Raw genomic sequence first — 26,852 nt, forward strand, 5'->3', positions numbered from 1 at the left:
TAATATGAGGTATTGTACCCATATAACTCAATTATAATACAAGGTTTACTTCTAATACTTTGAAAGTGCTATTGCAGGCTATTTAGGATAAGTAAGTTATACAAGTTAATTGTTAGTTGATCAAATCATTGTCATATTAATTACTTGTCTATTTTTATCACAAGAATATTCATCTGAGGTATAACAGATAGATTCTACAGAAAGATAATGTAAAATAGGTAAGATCTTCAAAAACCTCAGAGACATACAGAATATGACATTTTAAAAATGTTTTATTATTTTAAATATTCATTGACAATGAGACAGGTTAACTCCTGGCAACACCCAGCCTACCTCAAAGAGGATGATGAGCATCAAAGAACCTCCTCATGGAGATGGCTTCAAATATGGCGAACAAGATATGGGAAAAAATTTCCTCACCAAAAAAAGAATTCTGCCTAAAAAAGAGTAAACTTGGATGCAGGCAGAGTCGATGACCAAACTCTCAGGGTAAGCAAGTCCTCAATAGTTCCTGCCTCACAAATATGTCTGTCACATTTATCGGGCCAGTTGATGCTCCAATGTTATAGAGAGTTTTGGGTGACTGATCAGGCAGCAAACTGTCTCTGTCATTTTCTCATTTGGGAAGCTGCTAACTTGCACTCCCTGTATACTCAGGTAATCAATTTTATCCCTTCTCAAGTCTGATGGGATTAAAGACTGGATAGTTTAGTTTTACTATTAAGCTTAGTTGTTTAGGAGTTAAGATGTTTTTAGGTCTAGATAGATATTTTAAGTTGATAGCTATTGATTTACATTCAGAAATTTAGACACACCAAGATAAGAAAGAAGTTTTTTTCAAGGCTGCCAAATACAAATAGCCAAAACACTAACAATGTAACGTTCATATAATTCCCCATTGTGTCATGGTTCTTCTTGCTATAGGTAGTTTTTTTTTATATGTGTAAGAATATAAATGTACATGTAGGGAGGCGGCGGCGGAGGCGGAGGAGCTCGGCACTCACTGGCCGCGCTCGCTGCCCAGCAGAAGTCACAGCGGCTATCAGCTCCAGGCCGGGGCCATGGGCGCCCTGCGCCACCCGGGTCATGAGGACGGAGGCAGAGGCAGCGGGGCAGCCGCTCGAGCCGGGGGACTTTGTGCAGCTGCCTGTGCCCATCATCCAGCAGCTCTACCACTGGGACTGTGGCCTGGTCTGCTCCAGGATGGTGCTCCGGTACCTGGGCCAGCTAGACGATGGGGAATTTGAAAATGCCCTCCAGGAGCTGCAACTGACCAGGAGCATCTGGACCATCGACCTGGCCTACCTGATGCGCCACTTTGGTGTGAGACACCGCTTCTGTACCCAGACTCTGGGTGTTGACAAGGGTTACAAGAACCAGTCCTTCTACAGGAAGCACTTCGACACAGAGGAGACCCGGGTGAACAAGCTGTTTGCACAAGCCAAGGCCTGCAAGGTGCGAGTGGAGAAATGCACAGTGAGCGTGCAGGACATCCAAGCACACCTGGCGCAGGGCCACGTGGCCATCGTGTTGGTGAACTCGGGGGTGCTGCACTGTGACCTGTGCTCCAGCCCTGTCAAGTACTGCTGTTTCACTCCCAGCGGCCACCGCTGCTTCTGCCGCACCCCCGACTACCAGGGCCACTTCATCGTTCTGCGTGGCTACAACAGGGCTACCGGCTGCATCTTCTACAACAACCCAGCCTATGCTGACCGAATGTGCAGCACCAGCATCAGTAACTTCGAGGAGGCCAGAACCAGCTACGGCACGGATGAAGACATCCTCTTTGTCTACCTGGACAGCTGACAGCAGGAGCCTGACAAGCCAGGTCCTCAGACCCTGTGTCCTACCCCAGCCAGGCCCACTCAGGATGCTCACACCCAGGGCTGTTGGCACTGGGGCTCCAAATTGTGGTCTCAGCCTATTTGTCAAAGCCCTTGGGAACTCTGACTCCTTTGTCCTCCAGTGTCATCATGCCACTTCCCTAAACACCTTGTGGTTGCCAGAGACAACCCAAGAGCATCTAAGAGGAGCATCTCTCAAGACCCTAAGTCTGACCCTAGCTGTGCCCAGAGGAAGACCTCACGTCTGACTCCAGCTGTGCCCAGAGGAAAGAGGAAAGGCAGGAACCCTGGGAGAGAAGCACATTTGGGAAGAGCACGCCCCAATCCAGGCCTGTGGTTCTGGGCCACTCCAAGCCCCATAGCGCACAGCGTCACTGCTTCTCCTGCCTCCAATGGACTCAGGTCTCGGTCTGGTTACAAGGCCTTGTTACCACGCAGCATAAGCATACCTCACAGCCATTCTGAGGCCCTCTGACCCTAGGATGCTGATGCCTTCTCAGCTTCTAGGTACTCTCCTGTAGAATGGGAGAGCCTTTAGGAGTGGGCAGGCCCAAGTGGGTGACAGCAGAAGAAAATGTTTTAGGAAGATGGAGTTGACAGGAGACTTCTCAGAGAGCCCCTGCGTCCATGAGGTCTCCTGACACCACCTTGACTTCCCACAGCTGGGACTGCCCTCTAAATCTGGGAGCCTTTTGAGGATGTGTGCTAGAGGGCCTGTGCTCCTAAAACAGCAGGGAGCTTCCCTTCCACCCTGATGCTCACACCAGCAGCATCTGCACCAAGTACTGGGTCTCTCTAGTCTTGAAGAAAGGCAGTGTCCGCATCACACAGCACAGCAGGTGGCATCAGCTACAGCTAGTGAATTTGTCTTATTTTGCTCTTGGTAGCAAGGGTATTGTTTTATTGAGACCAGTTTCCACTGTGTGGGGAGTAAGAAATAATAGATACAGGTACTTTGAAACCACTAACCCTTCATTAGATAGGGCAGTCCAAGTCCTTTCTTAATAAGATGGCTGGGCTGGGCCGGCCTGGGCAGCAGTCTGCATGGTAAAGCTGCACCAAAGACAATTTAAATGGGTCATTCTTACAGAGACTAGAGAACCTACTCCTCCTGGGCGCTCTCTGGTGAAGAATAAAGGGTACCCCAACAGCCTCTCACCATCACTGTACTGCAGGGGCCTTGGGCTTTCAGCACTCAAGGCATGCCGTGGCAGCAGCTGCTTCCCCTACCACTAGCTGCCTCCTCATGGTAGTTTGAGGGACAGAGGTGGTCAGTGTTTACAAGGGCAGTCAGAGCAGTCACCATATTTTTCAATAGGAGATGAAGACTTGAGTTGAAGGGAGGTGCTGTCGGCTAGGCAGCCGCTCTGAGTTTCAGAGACTAGTACTGTTCTCAGCCTGGTCTCATCTCCATTGCCTTAATGTTGGGTGGTCCAGGGCCCCAAGGAACTCTGGCTCCAAGCTCAGGAGTACCACACAGAAGCTGTGGGTGTGGATGTCCTCAGAGGAGCTTCAGGGGAGACTAACTGCTAGGAGGTCAAGCCTTCACACGTAGATGGATGTGGCATGGCACACATGCTAGTGGGTGCTCATGGGAGATGGCTTCCATAGGCGGAAGTCATCTTTACCCTCTAGGACATTTAAAAAATACTCAGTCTCTGGACCCAGATAAAGGCTTCTCAGGGCAAGCTAAAAGTCACCGAGTTCACTTGTCTAAGAATAACAAGAAAGTTGCTGTCTTCAAGATCCACCTGCCTGAGGAGGGTCACAGGGGCAGGGCGCATGGCATGCTGTCATGAAAATGGCCGACACAAAGCCTTATCATCTTACTTGCCCACAGCATGTGACACCGACAAGTTTCAGCTTCTCGTGCAGCCCAGTGTAGGCTCTAAGGCCACGTGGGGGACTCCAGGTCTCGGTCACCAGCCACAGGAGGGTGAAAGGGATCTTTTGCATAGCAGAGGATTTTATACATAAATATATTTTGTTTGAAATGAGCCATTCTCAATAAATATTCTCACTGTAAAAAAAAAAAATGTACATGTAAAAATATTTAATAAAAAAAGACACAACAAAGAATTTCAGATCAACTTCCAATATGAATACAGATGCAAAAATAACATACTTGCAAACAAAATCCAAGAATACATAAAAATATCATCCACATGATCAAGTAGACTTCATCAAGAAATGCTGGGATATTTCAATATACTAAATATCAATATATGTAACCAGTATATGGAAAAGTTGAAATATAAAAACATGATCATTTCATTAGCACAGAAAAGGCCTTTGACAAAATCCAACACCCCTTTATTAAAAAAAAGTACCGGAAAAGTTATGGATGAAAGGGACTTACCTAAACATAATAAAGGCAATTTCCAGCAAGCCCATGGCCAATATCATTTTACATGAAGAGAAAATTAAAGAATTTTCACTAAAATCAGAAATAAGACAAGGTTGTCCAATCTTGTTACACTTATTCAATATACTACTTGAAGCCTTACCTAGGGCTATAAGACAACTGAGTGAGATCTAGGAAAAGTATATTGGAAAGGAATGTCAAAGTATCATTACTTGTGAATGACATAATAGTATACATGCGCAACCTTAGGAAACTACTACAATTGATTAAAAATATCCACCAAATAAACTGGATATGGATTTAACAAAAAAAATCAGTAGCCCTTCCATATAAATGGTTTCAGGGTTATGACGTTGGTCCATTCATAGTTTTTCCATATGTACATATAGATGACTAAAATTTTAGTCTTCTAATGTGAATATCCAGTTTCCCCAGAAACATATGATTAAAAGTTTATTATCACCAGTGTATGTTTTGGGCATCTTTGACACATATTAACTTTATTGTGTTGAGATATGTTCCCTTCGACACTACTTTGTGTAGGGCAAGACCACAGGGCTCATTACACTGGGCAGGTACAAAAGATATACTAACTGGCTTAGAAAGTGGGGTTCAGGGAGCAGAGCTAGGGTCATGAAGACTGACAGGAGAGGACCAGAGTACAGGGTGTATGACCCAAGCTAATCCTGGGGTTGTTGACATAGCAGGACATGTGGACCCATCAAGTAGACTAGTACATAGGATGTGAAAGCCAGGTGAAGTCTGGAAACTGGGGTGAAGAATAGGCAGGTGGGCTGGGTGGATGGAATCAACAGTTGAGGCTGACACATGGGATGTGTGATGAGGGTGAAACCTAGAGTTTTGAAATATCACAGGCTGGGATCACCAGACATGGCTAGGGAACAGGATGAGGGACTAGGGTTAGTCCTAATGGCTGGGGAGGGTGCATGCAAGTTATGGCCAGGAAGACTAATACAAGAACACAAGGTATGTGGGACAAGTATGGCAAGGAGGTTATATATGCTATATGCACATATTTATATTCCTAAATACATAAATACAACCTTCTCAATCTGAATAGTGTTGCCTGTGTCCATGTTTCCAAGGATGAGCATTTGGTACTTGGAAACCAAGTGGTGTGCTCTACACTGGGGAACTCATAACCTCAACATTCCTTAGTTGCTTGTAGTTCTATGCATAGGGTCGAAGCCTCATGGGCATTTCCCCAACTGCTTTGACATGTCCATTGTTGTTGTTGTTGTTGTTCAATTCATGTTTAGGCAGTCACATTGGTGCAAATTTATGGTTGTACCTTCTGACATTCCGAGAAGACACAACCATACAGCCAGTGTTAAAAGGACTAGTTGCACTTCTGAAGGACCAGGTTTCAATCCCCAGCACCCAAATGGCAGCTCACAACTGCTTGTAGCTTCAATTCTAGGGGACCTGGCACCTTCACAGACAGACACACAACCAGGAAGACACAACCATTACAGCAAACTAACTCCTAGTGCTTTCGGCTCTTTCTACTACCTCTTCTGCAATGATCCCTGAAGCTCTGGTGTTTAACACTTACCTCTTAGGTAAGCTACACTATAAAAATATTCTGGCCAGGTGGTACTGGCACATGCCTTTAATCACAGCAATTGGGAGGCAGAAGGAGGTTGATCTCAGTGAATTCAAGACCAGCCTGGACTACGGAATGCCAGAACTCCTTAGTGTATTAGTCAGGGCTCTCTAGAGTAGCATAACTTATAAAATGTTTCCCCCTGCCCTCCATGTGTGTGTGTGTGTGTGTATGTATGTGTGTGTGTGTATGTGTATGTGTTTGTGTGTGTGTGTCTGTGTATCTGTGTATGTCTGTGTCTATGTGTGTCTCTAGGTATCCATGTCCATGTGTCTGTGTCTGCATGTACCCAAAAGTGAGTGTGTATGTGTGTGTCTGTGTGTCTGTGTCTGTGTCTATGTGTGTCTTTATGTGTCTCTAGGTGTCCATGTCCATGTGTCTGTGTCTGCATGTGCCCAAGAGTGAGTGCATGTGTGTGTGTGTATGTGTGTGTCTGTGTGTGTGTTAGCATGACTTATGACTTATAGGCTATGAATGGAAAGTCTAAAAATCCTGTAGTTGATCAGTCCACAATGCTCAGTGTTTCAGATGGTCTTCAGTATATGTTAAAATCCCAAAGAAGTGGGCTCTAATGAAAATGAAGGATGGACTTGCTTGAGAGCAAGCGGCAAAGAGCAAAAGCTTCCTTCCTTCATGGGCTTATATAGGCTTCCAGAAGATGTGTTTTTCCAGATCAAATGATCTGGATTAAAGGTGTGTGTCTTCCTGCCTCAATGATCCAGATTAGAAGTAGATATTCCTACTTTGACTCACACAAAAATCCCTTACAAATGTGCCCTCCAGTTTTCATTTTTAGTTAATTCCAGATGTAGCCAACTGGACAACCTAGAACAGGCATCACACCCAGAAACTTTTGAAATGTGTTCCCTGTCTTCCAAAAGGAGTCATTTCCCTTGCCTCTGGCAGAAGAAACACATGGCTATCTCTATTGACATGCATCCTTGCTTCATATCCAAGTCCATGTTAGCCTCCAGGCTCCCTCAGTCCCTATTCACAAGCACCTGTTGTACATTTCAAAGCTCCCATGATAGCCTCCTAGCCCTTCTCACATCAGAACCCTTCTCTCTTTATACCCCTCCCCACACTGGCTAATCCTGCTATTCTCTGCCTCTTCTATCTCCCCTATTTTCTCCCAATCTCCTGATTCCGTACCCTTGTCCATGTCAAGTTTTATTCTTTTTTTCTCTCTCTGTTCTGGACTCTTCCAGGTACCTCTGGATATTTTCTCTCTTTTACCCAGAATAAAAACCTTCTCCCTGAGATCAAGAATACAAGGCACTTATCTAAACCCAATAAAGGCTATATACAGCAAACCAATAGCCAACATTAAATTAAATGGAGAGATACTCAAGGAAATCCCTCTAAAATCGGGGGCCAGACAAGGCTGCCCTCTGTCCCCATATCTCTTCAATATAGTTCTTGAAGTTCTAGCCAGAGCAATAAGACATCAAAAGGAGATCAAGGGGATCCAAGTGGGAAAGGAAGAAGTCAAATTATCCCTATTTGCAGATGATATGATAGTGTATATAAGTGACCCCCAAAATTCCACCAGAGAACTCCTACAGCTGATAAACACCTTCAGCAAATTGGCTGGATACAAAATTAACTCAAAAAAGTCAGTAGCTTTCTTATATACAAATGACAAACAGGCAGAGGAAGAAATTAGGAAAACTACTCCCTTCACGATAGCCACAAACAGTATAAAATATCTAGGAGTAACTCTAGCCAAGCAAGTGAAGGACTTATTTGAAGAAAAAAAAAAAAAAACTTTAAACCTCTGAAGAAAGAGATTGAAGATGACATCAGAAGATGGAGGAGATCCAAGATGGCGGCGAGCAATGTGGACCGTGTTTGGAGGCTCCAGTGAACAATTCAGGGAATTGCACAGATTTCTGAGCCAGGAACACCGAGGTCCCCACACCACGGCAGCGGGAGTGCTCCACGGTTCAGAGGGACCAGGGTGCGGAGGACCTGCATGCCCCTGCACACGGGAGGAGTGCAGATTTTCTCGAATCGGAGCAGCAGTGGCAGAGGCAACAGCAGCAGTGGCGGCACCAGCGGCACCAGCGGCACCAGCGGCGGTGGCTGAGGTTTACAGCTCAGAACCTTCCGGTGGAGGCGATTGGTGTGGTGGCCGGTGGGAGTTGCTGCAGGAGAGGGGACTCTGGGCAGGATTTGGGTCACGTGGTGCCTTGGGACCCAGACTGGACTCAGCGGACAGTTCGGGCCCCAGAGTCCCGGGTTCAGCTCACTGCGCAGGGCCTTGGAGACACTGGCTCAGCTCAGCAAGCAATTCTGCCCGAGGCACTAGCTCAGCACAGCCACAGCTCCCCTGCTGTGATGCAGGCTGGGCGGAGCACTCAGTTCCACCGGAGGCGCTGGCTCAGCTCAGCAAGCAGTTCTGCCCAAGACACTAGCTCAGCTCAGCGGGCAGTTCTGGGGCGCTGACGCGGGCTGAGGTCAGCACGCAGATTCAGCCCAGAGGCCCTAGCTGGACTTGCCGGGCAGATTGGGCCAAAAGACTCTAGCTGAGCTGTGCGCACAGGCTCGGCGGCCCTAAGACTCTGGCTGGACTATCCACGCAGTTTAGGCCCGGAGTCCCGGGCTGAACTCAGTGCGCATTGTGAGTCCAGAGTCCCTGGCTGAGCTCGGAGCACAATTCCGCCCCGGAGACTCGGGTGGAGCTCAGCATGCAGTTTGGGGCCAGAGTCCCTAACTGTGCTTGGCAGACAGATTGGGCCCAGTGACTCTAGCTCAGCTTTAGGCACAGTCCCAGCTCTAAGACTCTGGCTGGACACAGTGTGCAGTTTGAATCCAGAATTCCGGGCTGAGCTTGGCGGACAGTTCAGGCCCTGAGTCAATAACTGACCACAGCACGCACTTTGGGCCAAATGCCCCTAGCTGAGCTTGGTGCAGAGTCCCAGCCCCAAAATTCTGGCTGGACCCTGTGTGCATTTTGGGCCCAGAATCCCTAGCTGAGCTCGGCAGACGGTTCAGGCCCTGAGAATCTAGCTGAGTTCGGCACGTGGTTCGGGCCCAGTGTTCCTGGCTGGACTTGGCAGGGGACACAGAAGGCTGTGGATACCTTGGCCTGACCCAACGCTCATTCAGAGACCCAGAACGATTGCAGGACCCACAGCACAGGGGAGCTGAGGATCACTGGCTGTGAGAGTCCAAAACGACAGGGCTAACCCCCTACCATCCACACCAGTGAAGCATTAGAACTTCCAGCCTAGGGAAATCGTGAGAAAACAAGTGAATCTATCATCAGACTCCCTCCCCCAACTCTGGAAGCTACCCAACAAAAACAGAGACGGCAAGATGTCTAAAGGACAACATAAAAGCATACGCAATAAAACTCCAAAACAACATGGCATCTCCAGTTTCCAGCTATCCCAAAGAAAATGACCCTGAGAATTCAAACACTATGGAAATACAAGAAAATGACCTCAAATCCTTAGTAATGAGGATGATAATGGAGGAAACAAATAAAATTCGTAATCAAATGCAGGAAGACGCAGACAAACAGGTGAGAGACATAAAAGAAGCACATAGAGTGGAACTGGAAAAATTTCAGGAAAATGCAAACAACCAGATGAAAGAAATATATAAAACGGTTCAAGCTCTGAAGACCTATAAAGAGGCGATGGAAGAAACTCAGGAATATACAAACAATCAGATGAAAGAAATAAAAAAAATCAGTTCAAGATCTGAAAATGAAAATGGACTCAATGACAAACACACGGACAGAAGAAAAACGAGACCGTGAGACCTCAGAGAAGAAGGCGAGCAACACAGAGGTGAGCTTTTCTAACAGAATCCAAGAGATGGAAGAACGAATCTCAGGTCTAGAAGATACAATCACAGATCTTGAAGCAACCATTAAAAAGAATGCCAAATCTGGAAAACTCCTGACATAGAACATCGAAGAGATTATGGACACCATGAAAAGAAGAAATTTGAGGATAATAGGCATTGAAGAAAGAGAAGATATCAGACTCCAAGGCCCAGAAACTATTCTCAACAAAATCATAGAAGAAACTTTCCCCAATCTAAAGAAAGAGATGCCTATAAACATACAAGAGGCCTACAGAACACCAAATAGAATTGACCAGAAAAGAAAAACTGTCCGCCACATAATAATCAAGACACAAAACATGCAGAACAAAGAAAAAAATATTAAAAGCTGCAAGGGAAAAGGGCCAAATAACATTTAATGGCAAACATATCAGAATTACACCCGACTGCTCAGCAGAGACCATAAAAGCCAGAAGGGCCTGGACAGAGATCCTGCAAACCCTAAGAGAACACAGATGCCAGGCCAGACTACTTTACCCAGCAAAATTATCAATAACCATTGATGGAGAAAACAAAATATTCCATGACAAAAACAAATTCAAACAGTACCTATCCACAAATCCAGCTTTACAGAAGGTACTAGAAGGAAAACTCCATCCCAAAGGGTCAAGCTACAACCAAAACTACCCAGGAAATAGATAACTATCCCATGGCAAAAACACAACTACACAAACGCTCGACTGGAAACAACATCAAAATTAAGACTCTTAACAGTCACTGGTCATTAATATCTCTCAACATCAATGGCCTCAATTCTCCAATAAAAAGACACAGACTAAATGAATGGGTACATAAACAAGATCCAACATTCTTCTGCATCCAAGAAACACATCTCACCCATAATGAAAGGCATTACCTCAGGGTAAAAGGTTGGAAAAAAATATTCCAAGCAAATGGTCACAAGAAGCAAGCAGGCGTAGCCATTTTAGGATCGAACAAAATAGACTTTCAACCAAAATTAATCAAAAGAGATGAGGAAGGACACTTCATACTCATCAAAGGTAAAGTCAACCAAGATGACATCACAATTCTGAATATCTATGCTCCCAATACAAGGGCACCCACATTTGTAAAAGATCTCCTAAAGAAGCTTAAACCACACATCGATCCCCACACAATAATAGTGGGAGACTTCAACACCCCACTCTCACTGAAGGATAAGTCATTGAAACAGAGACTAAGCCGGGAAATAACATCATTAACCAATGCCATGGGTCAAATGGATCTAACAGATATCTATAGAACCTTTCACCCAAACAAGAAAGAATACACCTTCTTCTCTGCACCCCATGGAACCTTCTCCAAAATTGATCACATCGTAGGTCACAAAGCAAGCCTCAATAGATACAAGAGCATTGAAATAATACCTTGTATCCTATCAGATCACCATGCTCTTAGGCTGCAATTCAACAACAACAGAAATAACAAAAAGCCTACACGTACGTGGAAACTAAACAACTCTCTGCTAAATGACACCTGGGTCAGGGAAGAAATAAAGAAAGAAATCAAGGAGTTTCTGAAATTCAATGAAAATGAAGAAACAACATACCCAAATTTGTGGGATACATTGAAAGCAGTGCTAAGAGGAAAATTCATAGCACTAAGTGCCTTTAAAAAGAAATTGGAAACATCGCACATAAGCATCTTAACAACACAACTGGAAGCCCTAGAAAAAAAAAGAAGCAGAAACACCCAAGAGGAGTAGACGCCTGGAAATAATCAAACTCAGGGCTGAAATTAACAAATTAGAAACTAAGAAAACAGTCCAAAGAATCAACAAAACCAAAAGCTGGTTCTTTGAGAAAATCGACAAGATAGACAGACCATTAGCCAAACTAACTAAAAGGCAGAGAGACAGTATTGAAATCAACAAAATCAGAAATGAAAAGGGAGACATAACAACAGACACTGAAGAAATTCAAAGAATCATAAGATCCTACTTTGAAGGCATATACGCCACAAAATTTGAAAATCTAAGGGAAATGGACGATTTTCTTGAACAATTTCACTTGCCAAAGTTGAATGAAGAACAGATAAACAAGCTAAATAGTCCCATTTCCCCTACAGAAATAGAAGCAATCATCGATGGTCTCCCAACCAAAAAAAGCCCAGGGCCAGATGGTTTCAGTGCAGAATTCTACCAGACCTTTAAGGGCGAGCTAATACCGATACTCTTCAAGCTACTCCAAAAGATAGAAATGGATGGAAAATTACCAAATTCATTCTATGAGGCCATAGTCTCATTGATACCTAAACCTCACAAAGACTCAACAAAGAAAGAGAATTTCAGACCAATTTCTCTTATGAACATAGATGCAAAAATACTAAATAAAATAATTGCAAAACAAATACAGGAGCACATCAAAGATATCATTCATCATGACCAAGTAGGCTTCATTCCAGGCATGCAGGGATGGTTTAATATACGGAAATCCATCAATGTAATCCACCATATAAACAAACTGAAAATAAAAAACCACATGATCATCTCCTTGGATGCAGAGAAAGCATTTGATAAAATTCAACACCCATTCATATTTAAAGTTTTAGAGAGATCGGGGATACAAGGCACTCTCCTCAACATAATAAAGGCTATATACAGCAAGCCAATAGCCAAAATCAAAGTAAATGGTGAGATACTCAAGGAAATTCCGCTAAAATCGGGAACAAGGCAAGGCTGCCCACTCTCTCCATATCTCTTCAATATAGTACTCGAAGTTCTAGCCAGAGCAATAAGACAACAAAGGGAGATCAAGGGTATCCAAATGGGAAAGGAGGAAGTCAAATTATCCCTCTTTGCAGATGATATGATAGTGTACATAAGTGACCCTCAAAACTCCACCAGAGAACTCCTAAAGCTGATAAACACCTTCAGCAAATTGGCTGGATACAAAATTAACTCAAAAAAGTCTGTAGCCTTCCTATACACAAATGACAAGCTTGCAGAGGAAGAAATTAGGAAAACCACACCCTTCACATTAGCCACAAGCAATATAAAATATCTAGGAGTTACCCTAACTAAGCAAGTGAAGGACTTGTATGAAAAAAATTTCAAAACTCTGAAGAAAGAGATTGAAGATGACCTGAGAAGATGGCATGATCTTCCTTGCTCATGGGACGGGAGAATTAACATAGTAAAAATGGCCATCCTACCAAAAGCAATCTACAGATTCAATGCAATCCCTATCAAAATACCTACACAATTTTTTAAAGACATTGAAAGTTCAATTCTGAACTTCATATGGAAAAACAAAAAACCCAGAATAGCTAAAACAATCTTGTACAATAAAAGGTGCTCCGGAGGAATCTCCATACCTGATCTCAAACTGTACTATAAAGCAATAGTAATTAAAACAGCATGGTACTGGCACAGCAACAGGCTGGTTGATCAGTGGAATCGAATCGAAGACCCAGATATGAATCCACACACATATGGTCACTTGATTTTTGACAAAGAAGCCAAATCCATTCAATGGAAAAAGGATAGCATCTTCAACAAATGGTGCTGGTCTAACTGGAGGTCTATGTGTAAAAAAATGAAACTGGACCCATATTTTTCACCATGCACAAAACTCAAATCCAAGTGGATTAAAGACCTCAACATAAAACCAGAGACACTAAGCTACTTAGAAGAAAAAGTGGGAAAGAGCCTGGAACATATTGGCACAGGAGACAACTTCCTGAACAGAACACCAACGGCCCAGGCCTTAATGTCAACCATTAATAAATGGGACCTCATGAGGCTGAGAAGCTTCTGTAAGGCAGGAGACACTGTCAAGAGAACAAAGCGACAGCCTACAGACTGGGAAAAGATCTTCACCAACCCTACATCTGACAAAGGTCTAATGTCCAAAATATATAAAGAACTCAAGAAAGTAAACACCACCAAACCAAATAACCCAATTGAGAAATGGAGCTTGGAACTAAACAGAGAATTCTCAACAGAGGAATATCAAATGGCTGAGAAACACTTAAAGAAATGCTCAACCTCCTTAGTCATCAGGGAAATGCAAATCAAAACAACTCTGAGATTCCATCTTACACCCATCAGAATGGCTAAGATCAAAAATTCAAGTGACACCACATGCTGGCGAGGATGTGGGGAGAGAGGAACACTCCTTCATTGCTGGTGGGAATGCAAACTAGTACAGCCACTTTGGGAATCTATTTGGTGCTATCTCAGAAAAATGGGAATAGGGCTTCCTCAAGACCCAGCTATTCCACTCCTTGGAATATACCCAGAAGATGCTCCAGCACACAACAAGAAAATTTGCTCAACCATGTTCATAGCAGCCTTATTCATAATAGCCAGAACATGGAAACAGCCTAAGTGTCCCTCAGTAGAAGAATGGATAAAGAAACTGTGGTACATATACACTGTGGAATACTACTCAGCTATTAAAAACAAGGAATTCCCGAAATTTGTGGATAAATGGATTGAGCTAGAAATGATCATAATGAGTGAGTTAACCTAGAAGCAGAAAGACTCAAATGGTATATACTCACTAATATCTGCATACTAGCCCAATGGGCATGTCCCACGAAAGCCTTCACTTACCAGGAAACTGGGACAGAGGGGAGGACATCCTATTGGGACGTTAGGTGAGAGAAGAATGAGAGAATGAGGAAATAGAAGGATCCAGAGGGTCCTAGAAACCTACAAGTAGAACATTATGATAGGCAGATTTGGGCCCAGGGGTCCCACTCAAACTAAGGCACCAGCCAAGGACAATACATGGAGTAAACTTTAAACCCCTACCCAGATCTAGCCAATGGTCAGAACATTCTCCACAGTTGAGTGGAGAGTGGGATATGACTTTCTCACGTACTCTGGTGCCTCACATTTGACCATGTCCCCTGGAGGGGGAGACCTGGTGGCACTCAGAGGAAGGACAGCAGGTTACCAAGAAGAGACTTGATACCCTATGAGCATATACAGGGGGAGGTAATCCCCCTCAGGAACAGTCATAGGGGAGGGGAATAAGGGGAAAATGGGAGGGAGGGAAGAATGGGAGGATGCAAGGGATGGGATAACCATTGAGATGTAACAAGAATAAATTAATAATAAAAAAATAAAACAGCATGGTACTAGCAAAGCAATAGGCTGGTGGATCAATGGAATCAAATTGAAGACCCAGAGATGAATCCACACACATCTGCTCACTTGGGTTTTGACAAAGAAGCCAAATCTATTCAATCGAAAAATGATAGCATCTTCAACAAATGGTGCTGGTCTAACTGGATGTCTACATGTAGAAAAATGCAATTAGACCCCTATTTGTCACCATGCACAAAACTCAAGTCCAAGTGGATTAAAAACCTCAACTTAAATCCAGAGACATTAATTCAGTTCGAGGAAAAAGTGGGGAGGAGTCTCGGACACATGGGCATAGGAGACAACTTCCTGAACAGTACACCAACAGCCCAGGCCTTAAGGTCAACAATTAATAAATGGGACCTCATGAGGTTGAGAAGCTTCTGCAAGGCAGGAGACACCGTCAAGAGAACAAAGCGACAGCCTACAGACTGGGAAAAGATCTTCACCAACCCTTCATCTGACAAAGGTCTAATATCCAGAAATATATAAAGAACTCAAGAAATTAAACACCACAAAACCAAACAATCCAATTGCGAAATGGGGCTTGGAACTAAACAGAGAATTCTCAACAGAGGAATATCAAATGGCTGAGAAACACTTAAAGAAATGCTAATCCTCGTTAGTCATCAGAGACATGCAAATCAAAATGACACTGAGATTCCACCTTACACCCATCAGAATGGCTAAGATCAAAAACTCAAATGACACCACATGCTGGCAAGGATGTGGAGGGAGAGGAACACTCCTTCATTGCTGGTGGGAATGCAAACTAGTACAACCACTTTGGAAAGCTGTCTGGTGCTTTCTCAGAAAAATGGGAACAGGGCTTCCTCAAGACCCAGCTCTCCCACTCCTTGGAATATACCCAGAAAATGCCCTACCACACAACAGGGACATATGCTCAACCATGTTTATAGCTGCTTTATACATAATAGCCAGAACATGGAAACAGCCTAAGTGTCCCTCAGTAGAAGAATGGACTAAGAAACTGTGGTACATTTACACTATGGAATACTACTCAGCTATTAAAAACAAGGAATTCCCGAAATTTTTGGACAAATGGAGTGATCTAGAAATTATCATAATGAGTGAGTTCACCCAGAAGCAAAAAGAGACAAACAGTATATACTCACTTATATCAAGACACTAGTCCAAGGGATACGTCCCATGAAAAACTTTACTTACCAGGAAAGTGGGTCAGAGGAGAGGGCATCCTATTGAGACTCTAGGTGAGAGTAGCATGGAAGAATGGGGAAATAGTAGGATCCACAGGGTCCTGGAAACCTACAAGAAGAACTTTATGACAGGCGGATCTGGGGCCTGGGGTCCTCCTCAAACTAAGGCACCAGCCACGGAGAATATAGGCAGTAAACTTCGAACCCCTACCAAGACCTAGCTGACGAACAGGATATTCTCCACCGGTGAGTGGAGAGTGAGATCTGACTCTCACAGGAACTCTGGTGCCCCTTTTCTGACCATGTCCCGTGGATGGGGAGGCCTGGCGGCACTCAGAGGAAGAATAGCAAGTTACCAAGAAGAGACTCGATACTCTAAGAGCATATATAGTGGGAGGAAGTCTCCCTCAGTCACAGACATAGAGGAGGGGAGAAGGGGGGAAGTGGGAGGGAGGGAGGAATAGAAGGAAACAAGGGAAGGGATAACACTCGAGATGTAATATGATTAAATTAATAAAAAAATAACAAATATAAGTAGATTAAAAAAAAAAAAAACCTTCTCCCTAAAAATGGAGTGGCCATTTTGCGAGTTATTTAACTGTGCTCCATCACGTCCACACCTGATGCTGAGAACTCTGGGGGGGACAGAAATTGGGCCCCCCAGCAAGTGGCCTGCCCTATCCTAACAGAACCAAGCTGTGCAGGTCTTGTTTTGCATGGCTGCTTCTCTTGCGGTTATGGCTGTGCATCAAATGTATACAGTTCCCAAGGAGGCCAGAAGAGGGCAATGTGTCCCTAGGAACCTGAATTGCAGATGGTTGTGACTTGCCAGTGTGGGTGCAGCAAATCAACCCTGGGTCATCTGTAAGAAAAACCAGTAATATGCTCAACTCGTAAGCCATCTCTAGAGTGCCTCCAATCTCTCAGTTTGAACAGGCCCACAGGGTATAATTTACAATTTCACCTCTCTCCTGTAAACAAAGTTTAGAGTGCTGGATAAGCCTGTGGATGAGAGAGGAGTGTCAAAACTCAAGGGCACAAGTTACCAGGATCCTGTGATTCAGAAGGCTCAGATGGCCTTTGGAATCCAAGGCAACTGTTAAAACTCGAGGCCAATGCCATTCTGGCCATAAATAAGCACAGGCAGCTTTAGGGGTGTCCATGTTGTCCCTGTGGGCTACTTTCCTTTATCAGTGGCATAGGAAGTGTCCTAGCTCTGTGACTGTGTCAGCAGGAGAGGCAAACCAGATTCCTTCATTGAGGGGCTCCTTCCTCTTCCATAGTTTTCTTCCTATGCCTTACTCTCTTGCCTCACCTGCACCTGTCTTATGAATCAAGAATAATTCTCTGCATTGAACCACCCATCTTTCCCTTGCCCAGATGACTAATGAACTGAGAACAGTCATAAGTATTTAAGGCTGTAAGGCTTGTCCATGTGTTTGTGCATGTATGCATGCGCGCGTGCACACACACACACACACACACACACACAGGCACACACGCAAATAAGGTACCACCATCAGTACCTGCCACGTGCCTTGCTACATAATAAAAGGTGTCTGAGCTAGTTCTTTTCGGTTAGTTTGTTCGTCAGCACAGGCTACACAAGAGAATCTCCTACCGTACATTTATCTTGCACAAGTCACTTACACATAGTAAATATCTGCATTAGTGTTGATGTTTCCCAGTTATTTCCTCCTGTCATTCAAGTACAAATATTTTTTGTTCTCAAAGGTGAGGGATCTCTTTTTAATTACTGATGCTTAGAAACGAAGTTGCTGTACCAAAGGAGTTGTGATAGGAACATTAAGTGAATAGGAACTGTGCACAAAGAGAAGTGCTAAAATATCGAAAATATACACTGTGGAACACTGTTCAGCAGCAAAGAGAAGTGAGATCATAAACTTGGCAGGTAAATGGATGGAACCAGGAAAGATCATATAAAATCACGTAGTGCAGTTACGTAAGGACAAACATCACATGGTCTCTCTCATAGGTGTCTCCTAACTAAAACTCTTCAGATATGAGTACATATCCTGGAGTAACTTCAAAAAACCCACTAAAGTAAACAGACTATTGCTGTGATGGTTGGGAGAAGCAATAGAGAGGCAAATACCAGAGAACAAGTAACCTGACAGGAGAATGGGACAGGGGGAGCTCGATACTTATCAACAGTGAGGGAGAAAAACACAGAAGAAAGAAAGGAGGCAAAATAACAGTGAGAATTTCTGGGGGCGGGGGGGAGTCATAAGGAATCATAGAGTTAACTATTTACTGGAAAAATAAAGCTATAACAGATACACAGCCATGTCTGGGTATAAATAGAGATATACAGATTAAATGAAATTTTCTCATCTGGCCTGGCAATACTCCTTTCAAGAGCCAAAAGCCATCTAATGAAAATCCCAGCATGAGGCACAACAAAGCCTCTTTTGAGTTAACCATCAGGGTTGTCTAAAGACATGCTAAACATACAAGTTATTGCTATTGCCCTTGGTTGTCCTCTGTAGGTGGAAGGTAAGTCTCTTTTACTGAAGACACCAGAGGGCCTGGAGGTCCCTGAGCTAGAAATCTAATGAAAACCTCCTCCCTGAGGACTGCACTTCAGGATATCAGAAGGCACCCAAACTCCCAAAGGAGGGAAGCAACCTACAACTCTACCCAGATAGGATGCCTATGAATCACAACAAAGACCCGCAAGGCGGCATGGAAACCACAAGGGGGCAGTAGTGGCATGCACGCCTTAGCGGTAACCCACAGTTCCCTAATTGGGCTTGAGACATGCTAACCTAAAGGGAAAACATGCTTGGTGCTGACAACCTGGCTAACTACCCCGACAAGGGAAGGCACAGGCTTCGGCGTACCTATAAACACCACTTTATTAACCCAGCATAATCTCTACCAGCAATTCCCCTAGGTACCTTTCCTGTAGAGAAGGACAGGTGATAGGGTTAAACCTCATCATTTCAAGGAGAAAAGACTAAATCCATGATTGCCCAATTAAAGCATGCTGTGTTTTGTGGTGCACCTGGGACTGGGCAGCCTGAGTTAGGATTTGAGAGAGTAGCCCCTGCAGCCTGCTGGCCTCACGAAGTCCCTTTTATAGCAGAGATAAACCATTTACAGGAGCCACAGAGTTGGCTGTTATCCACTGTTAGATACAATGACAGGGAAGGAACCAGGGTAAAGATTATACATCATGTGAATGAGGTCATACGTTTAGTCTAAGTTGAAAAGAACGTGTTTTGCAGTTTACATCAGATCTAAGGAACATGAAGTTATACTTAGTTATAAATAGAATGCTTAAACCTGTGAGAACTTAAAACAGGACAAACAGGAACTTATTCTGAACTGTCTTCTCCACAGACAGAACCACAAACCTACAAGGCTTATATTTTCCCATTTTGGTCTCCCATGAACTTGCAAGGCACACTGTTCCCCTTCTGTTCTCACAATATTTGTACACAGTGACTACATTTGTGTGTGTCTGTGAATGTGCAAGTGCAGAGGTTGTCTGGTTTAACATTCAAAATTCAAAGATAAGGGCAGTGCAGTTCAGTGCTGAGAAGGACTGACAGAGAATGATTCCTACGACACATATGGGAGCACTAGAGCAACATGCTTTAGGTGAATGGATGCTCAGTGAAATACTTATATCCAAGGTAGTTTTCACACAATGAGTAAAGTGCTGTGTGGGTCCTTAGCAAAGGCTAAGTGCACTATTGACAGATTTGTAGTAAGGGCAAGGATAATCCCCACAGAGAGTCAGGCACATGCCACAACTCTGCCAATGAACTACATATTATCCCATCTAGAGAGAATTTGACAGAGAGCATGGAAAAACACTAGCAGAATGGTGGTGACTCAGTGAGAGCAATGCTTGCGGAGTGTTTCACAAATGGCGAGAACACCTTCCAAGTGGGTACAGGATGGGGAAAATGTTGCCAGAGTGTTTGCAATGGGGTGAAAACAGTGCTGACACATTTTGCCCACTGTAAGGACCGCATTTGATGATGCGAGAAGCGCACATTAAGACCACTAATGCTGGACAGTTCACTGCGGGAAGTTGTCTCTTTGTTTGAGGTACACTTGTTGCTTAGGGTTCCAGAGATGTGCCCATGATGCTGAATGCCCACCGTGTTCTCCTCATCATGGGAACGATTCACCTCTCCGAGGCTGAGGGAAAAAAAAAAAAAACAAGAGAAGAAAGAGAAGTGCCATTGAGCCCATAGTGCTGTTCACTCTGCCATCACATCTTCCTCCCTCCCGGCAAAACTGGCACACTCCTCTTCAATCTTAATCCAAAGCCCCTCCTTCCACAAGAGAATCCTGTTTCAGAGCACAGTGACTACCGCTCATAGCACATAAAGAGAGAAAGTGCATCCTGCACACCGAGAGCTGACCTAGGGTTTGAGAACCCACAGCACCTTGGCTATGGCTGGTTCCCAATACTCAGAATAGGGTGGAGAATGCATGAGAGATTCCTCTCATCTTCAGTGTTACACCTCAGAGGACCAGAAGAGGTGAGTGACATGGGGCAACAAAGGACCAGATGAGGTCCCAGCATCATAAGGGAAAGGCATACTTTGAGGGGCTTGGGGGCATGTCAATGGGTGACTTACATGTTCAATCATCTTCTTCGGGTTCACTGATCTCCTCCTGGGTTAGGAGATGCTTACTCTCTGGCACCCCGTGGCTCCTCATACCCTCATAGTTCTTCTTGGATCCTGATGTGGAGAAGATTTGTCCCATGAATACTGGGTCAGGTGAGGACATTCCCACCATGTTTGGTCAGGACAGGAGAGAGCTTGTCCCTCCAATGTGCCCTTGGGCCTTGTGCATGTTGTTCTGGTTTGCACGTCTTCTCCCTCAGAGAGACTGAGAGACTGGACACCCACCGGAGGAGAACAAGCCTCGGTTTGTGTTTCTTCTTGTGGCCTCTGCAACTCCCCCATGTAGCCCACACCTCTTCCTGTACTAGAACATTTCCCCATCTGCCCTCCTCTGTTCAGCAGGCATACACGACCAGCCCTGAGTAGATTAAGAAATGTTTCTAGGTTGTCTGGTGGGGTGGAATAGCTTGAACAAGTTTCAGGTGCCTGGGAGGCTTATTTCATAATACAGAGGGACTTTTGAACCATAATTGTCCAACCCCAGTGCATAGATTTAGTGTCTGGGGCTCACTGTTGGGAAGGCTTGCCCAATGTCACACGGTCTTAAACAGAGGACAAATCTTATGAAGAGTGTGAATTCCTGTTCTAACATAGCAGGTATTGGTAGGTGAACTGTTCAACTCAGCACACCCAGGGCTAGTACAGGCCCCATGACACACAGTACAGAACAGAGGCAGGGAAGCAAGAAATGAGTGCTGTGCTGTTTCCTCATACTTTCTTCTCACCTGATGACTTCTTGCTGTGCTTCTCACAGTGGGATGGCTTGCCAAGGGGGAGCAGATTCTTCCAAGGTTGGCCTGAGCCACATGCTGTACCTGGCAGTCCTTTGGGCTTATCGTCCCCTGCCAGCCATTTCTGTACCTTTAAATTGTGGAGAGTGCATGTGATCAGCATTGGTGTTCTCTAGTGCTTTAGTGGGTACAAACTATTTCCCCACGCAGTGAATTAGGTTCACGCACTCGCCGTATCTGCAGGACATCATTACACCATCCTTACTTAAATCATGAGGAATCTAGAAGCTTAAAGGGAAAAGGAATCTCCTAAATGAATCAGGTTTATAGACTGTGATGCTTGTGTTTCTCCTCTGGCCAGAATGACCTTCCTGTAAGCAGAAAATGTACATGCATGCAAGTGGGGGGACTGTGCGGGATAGAGAACATGGGAGAAAGAGAGCAGTTGAGAGATCCACGGGATCTGTGAAAGACAGACATTCTGTGGACTCTCAAGCTTAGCAGATAAGTTCATAGCCCTGGAAAGCTAATTGGAGACCCAATGTAACAGTGAATGGAGAGGAGGAAAGACTGCTGCACCAGGATGTGGTGAGGAAGTAAACGGAAGGAAAAAAGAAAGAGTAAGCCAGCAACGGTGATCTGCTTCTAGAAGAAAGGGGTGACAGATGGTCTTGTTCTATCCAGCACACCGCGTGTGTGTGATGGTTTGAATGGGGATGGTGTCCAGAGGTTCCTAGATGGTGGGCTCCCATTTTGTGAACCATTTAGGAAGAGGTAGGAGCTGTAGCCTCATTGGGCATGGTGTGTCCCTAGGGGTGGGCTTGGAGGTATCAAAGTGGATACCAGGCCCAGTCCGACATTCTCTCTCTCCCCCTCTGTCTCTCTCTGTCTGTCTGTCTGTCTGTCTGTCTGTCTGTCTGTCTGTCTGTCTGTCTCTCTCTCTCTCTCTCTCTCTCTCTCTCTCTCACTCTCTCGCTCTCTCTCACTCTCTCTTGCTCTCTCTCACTCTTTCGCGCTCTCTCGCTCTCTCCCTGCTATGAGATGTGTGCTTTCAGCTACATGGTCCCTGCCATGATGATCATCCAGTAATCTTCTGACATGGTAAACAAGCCCCCAATTAAATGCTTTCTGTTGTGAGCTGACATGGTCATGGTGACTTTTAACTCTAATAGAATGGCAGTTAAGAAGATGTGGAAGTTGGCAAGGTGGCACATGTATCAACTCTGCTTTCATCATAGAGTGTTACTGGTCACTAACCTGAGCTACCTTTCGTCCAACTTCCTCATTCATGGAATAGAGAATCCATGTACAACTAGCTGGAAGAAAGCCGATTCTAAGCCCCTAAATTCTCTTTTCATCTTTTGTTGCTCGTCTGTGTTTTACTCGTGAGATTCCATATCCCCGTGTACCTTAGAAAGGTCTCAGCATCACTACTCCAAGAGACCCAAGTGTATAGGCATGCCCCAACATACCCAGACAGTGGCACTGTGTAAATAGTGGGATAATAAAATAATTGAACACTTTCTGTGAATGATCCCTTCTTTGCACTTTGAACCACAACTATCTCCTCCCTCACCACCGACTCACAAATCCCTTAGCTCTCCACACCACAGTGGAATCTGCAGCTGTGGAAGCTCCCATTTCCTACGAAATCTGGTGAGTCTAAAGCTTCCTCTGGGTCAAGAGTGTGGATCAGTCAGTTTCCCGGTGCAGACAATATCTGTGAAAGGGATCACAGAGGGAGGGCTCCAGTGGCCCAGTCACAGTGCAGATGTCAGCTAGTGCTTCCTGCTTGGAGAGTGGGTGTCAGGCTGGGAGAGTCATCAGGCTGTGTGGGAAAACACCTGAGCGGGGCATTACCGCAACTTCAGATACCAATTAAGACATGACAGCATTTCAGTGCTTTGGGCTAGGGATGACATATCCAGAGAAACTGACACTCACTCCCAGAGTTTAGAATGCTTGTGCACAACAGCCGCTTCTTCAGCATCATGAATCTGATGATTAAGAATATGCTGTTTCCTCTTTCAAGAAATTATCAGAAACATTGTCAGAGCCATTTCCTTAAGTAGCTGAGGGGTAAATCTGTGTGCTCCGATTTTGAATATTAGGAAGTAGTGTGATATGCAGCACTGTCCAAGGCACTGGACTTTTAAGCCAGGAGTTAAGGACCTCAAAACAAGCACTCTACCAGTGGGCAGAGTGACCCAGGGCTTGCATCAGAAGGCATTGTCCAACTGAAGGCATATTAGCTATCAGATCATGGATAGATGCTATTGTGCAGTAGATGGTAGGCCAGACATCTTATAGAAGAGAGCAGGATGGTAAAAGAAATCGCCTCAATGATAGAACACTGCACTACCCAAGAGTGAGGCCCTTTGTTCCATTCTCTGTACTGTATAAAGGGAATTAAAGGAAGAAAGAAGGAAGTGATAAGGGTAGAGACTAGAGAATGAGGACTAACAGAGAAAGGGGAGGAATTCAAAGCTACACAGAGAGCTAGGGGACAGGGACTAGGGCATTTGAGTTCTTCCATCCTCACCACCATGGCCTGAACAGAAGGGAACATTAGATGCTGTCCTGTAGAAGTGGGGGTTACTCACCTTCAGGCATTTTCCTTCTGCCTTGCCTTCAGAACGGTCATCTACAGAAGGGTGACAAGTTAGAAGGGTTTACTTGTTAGTCTGTATCCGCAAATTCCAGCTCCTGCAGCTTTAGTGAATGCGGCAGTGGAAGGTTCCAGTCTACTCATGGAGGAGAAGCGAGTGGAGCACGGCCTTCTCCTTTCTTTCTTTACTGATAACTTAGACAATATGTGCAGTGTCAATTCAGAAGTCTCCTTCTGAATTGTGTATAAGATATTGGCTAAGCCTCCTCACTGACAGATCCCATCTCAGTACATTTATTTTTATTTTCCCCATAGCCTTAAATAGATTTCATGGAAATGTAAAACATCTTCACTTACAGATATAGGGTGATGAAAACCTCAGTTGCACACATGGACCTGTGTTCCATGTGTGACGAAAGGTAGTGATTTAGCTCAGTGTTTCCGGGGCCTACCAGTGTAATAATTCTCCTGTAGTGTCAAAAGATGTGCATATGGTCCAGGACAGGAGACTGTGCTTGGGTTTAGAGCTTGTACTATCTGTCAAGCTTTCCTGGGGGGAATCACAGGCCCGTGGGACAGAGTTTGTACATTCTGACTCTATTGGACGTTTCCTGTGATAGCAGCAGAAAAAGTGACTACATCTGGTTGCATGTCTCCTCAAATGCCCAGGGATCTGGAGCCTTGTACCTCTCACCTTTGCATCCTATGTCTTGTTCTTTCACTGACTAATACAGGAGCCAACACACACCGTGTGTGTGTGTGTGTGTGTGTGTGTGTGTGTGTGTGTGTGTGTGTGAAAGGAGGTGTCCTCCCATGTTTAGGATAGGATATATGAAAATATCCATTTACATTGAGTATGTACATGTTTTCCATTTATTCATCATCCACAATCATGCATGTTCTTTTTTAGTGTTATAGAATTCTGGGTGACAAGCTCCTCCCTGTTGCACATAATCTTACAAGAGAAATCGTTCCCTTCAGATTTCACCTGAGGAAAGCACGTGTGGTCTGTGACTCTCCCAGGCATTTGAATGAAATGATTATCCTTAAGTGCCACCCCCTGCCCACTCACCTTTACTCTCATGGAGAAGGCCTTCATCAGATTTCTTGATCAGGGATTCCATAGCTTGATCCTTGCTCTCCATGGAAATAGAGATTGTTCGTGGCTCCTAGGAGGAAGCAAAATGTTTATGCTTTGAACACAGCTGTTTGGGAGGAGGAAGCAGCAGGGTGCTGCGATACCTCTCAGCCAAAAAGGTGCACTGGAACAAAGATCTGCAGGAAGAAGGGTGCAGGGTGGGAGTCCGAGCTCCACACTGGCTCATCTCTGCTCTCTGTCTTGGGATGGAAAAGAGCACAGCGTGCTTGGTGGTTCCTGACATTTCTTCCTGAAGAAAGGAAACTTGCAGTTGAAGGGGGCTACACTAGGCTGAGATGATAAATTATATAAATGCACACCAACGTACAGGGCTCTGCCTTCCTCAGCTTCCAAAGTGGCTTAGACTACAGTCTTGTGCCACTGTGTCTGGCTTCACGTGTGGTTATACTTTTTTATGTGTAGGGGAATGTTCTGAGATGAAAGGATTAAGGTGAGTGCCACATCTATATAAAGGTCTTCATGACTGATGGTGTTCACTCCTTATAGAAGGGCATATGCAGATCTTCTGTGGTGAAAAGAGGTGGATATACTCATTGTAGTGAATTGTGGTTCACCACTGTCCTAATTTCTAGTGTAGTTGAGTGAAGAGAGTTGGCATCTCCAGGTCTACAGGACTCACTCATGTTGAAGGAACATAGGGGTATGTTAAGATGCCCCAATAAGAGGCTCTGCAAACTGAATTCATTGGGAATACTTTAGGGAGGGTTACTTGGAGGGGTCTCTGGCTGGGGCTGTGAGGTGTGCCACTTTTCCCCAGAGCAGTTAGTAAAGTAATCCCTTAGACAGAAGCTACATGGAATTACTGCTGATAGAGGAAAACTCAACTCTTGGTGGTTTTCAAGTTTGTGTAGGTAAGAAGACTACTGTTTTCCTCAGAAATAGTGGCTCAGAAGTCTGGCAGACATAACATGGCCATACTTTCTGGTGTCCTTGAGGAAAGCACTCTGTACGGGTTCCAGTCATAGCACATTCCTAACAGTTACAGAATGCTGAAGCCACAGGAGGGCTACAAGAACTATGCTTGTCCACATGGACTCCTGACTTTTCCACCTGCCCAGGTTTAACTTGTTCAGGTTGTTTCTCACATAGAACCTACCTTAGGTGTGGAATGATGAGGCAGTGTTCCTCCAGGAAGAGACCATGTGCCTAGATCCAGCTGCCACTCCAGATACAACTAAGCAGAGCAGTAAGCGCCCATCAACTGCTCAAGAAAGTGGGTGGGGCAAATGAGGTCATAGTGGGGTATGCTAGTCCGGGAAGTACTTCATAAAGTGGGTGTAGCCCCTGAATATTCCCATTTAAAGGGGTATCTTTGCTCTTTCTGACCTTGTCTATTCTAGGATCTGTTGACCTCTTGGAATACTAGCTCTTCCTCATGCCCAGACACCACCAATCAATGCTCTGCGGTGCAGTCATTTATCTAACTAAATGATCTGTATGCACTATCTCTCCTCCTCAGGTCCTCCTCAGTCTCTGTATCACTCTAAGAAGCTACAAAATTCAAGGTTATTAGAAAGAAACTCTTAAACTTAAAAAAAAAAAAAAACCTTTCATATATCTCTTCATCTCAAAGACCCAAGAACTGGAAACAGGTGTCTCTTTGATAACTATATCTACAACAATAATACTAAAGCATATCCACATGATCTAGAGTTCCCCCACTGCCCCCTCGCATGTCTTTTTCTATTTAGTATATCTTCCTTACTTGCATAAT

At 44.6% G+C, this 26,852-nt stretch overlaps 1 protein-coding gene across 1 annotated transcript; it reads left to right on the forward strand.

Annotated features, from left to right (window-relative positions):
* Positions 1-976: 976 nt before the first annotated feature.
* On the forward strand, positions 977-2,104 carry LOC127185895 (protein GUCD1-like). The gene has a single exon (XM_051142511.1). The coding sequence runs from the start codon at positions 1,087-1,089 to the stop codon at positions 1,804-1,806; it is 720 nt and encodes a 239-aa protein (XP_050998468.1). The 5' UTR covers positions 977-1,086; the 3' UTR covers positions 1,807-2,104.
* The last annotated feature ends 24,748 nt before the right edge of the window (positions 2,105-26,852 follow it).

This window comes from Acomys russatus, chromosome X (genome assembly GCF_903995435.1).
Source record: "Acomys russatus chromosome X, mAcoRus1.1, whole genome shotgun sequence".
NCBI classification, from domain to species: domain Eukaryota; kingdom Metazoa; phylum Chordata; class Mammalia; order Rodentia; family Muridae; genus Acomys; species Acomys russatus.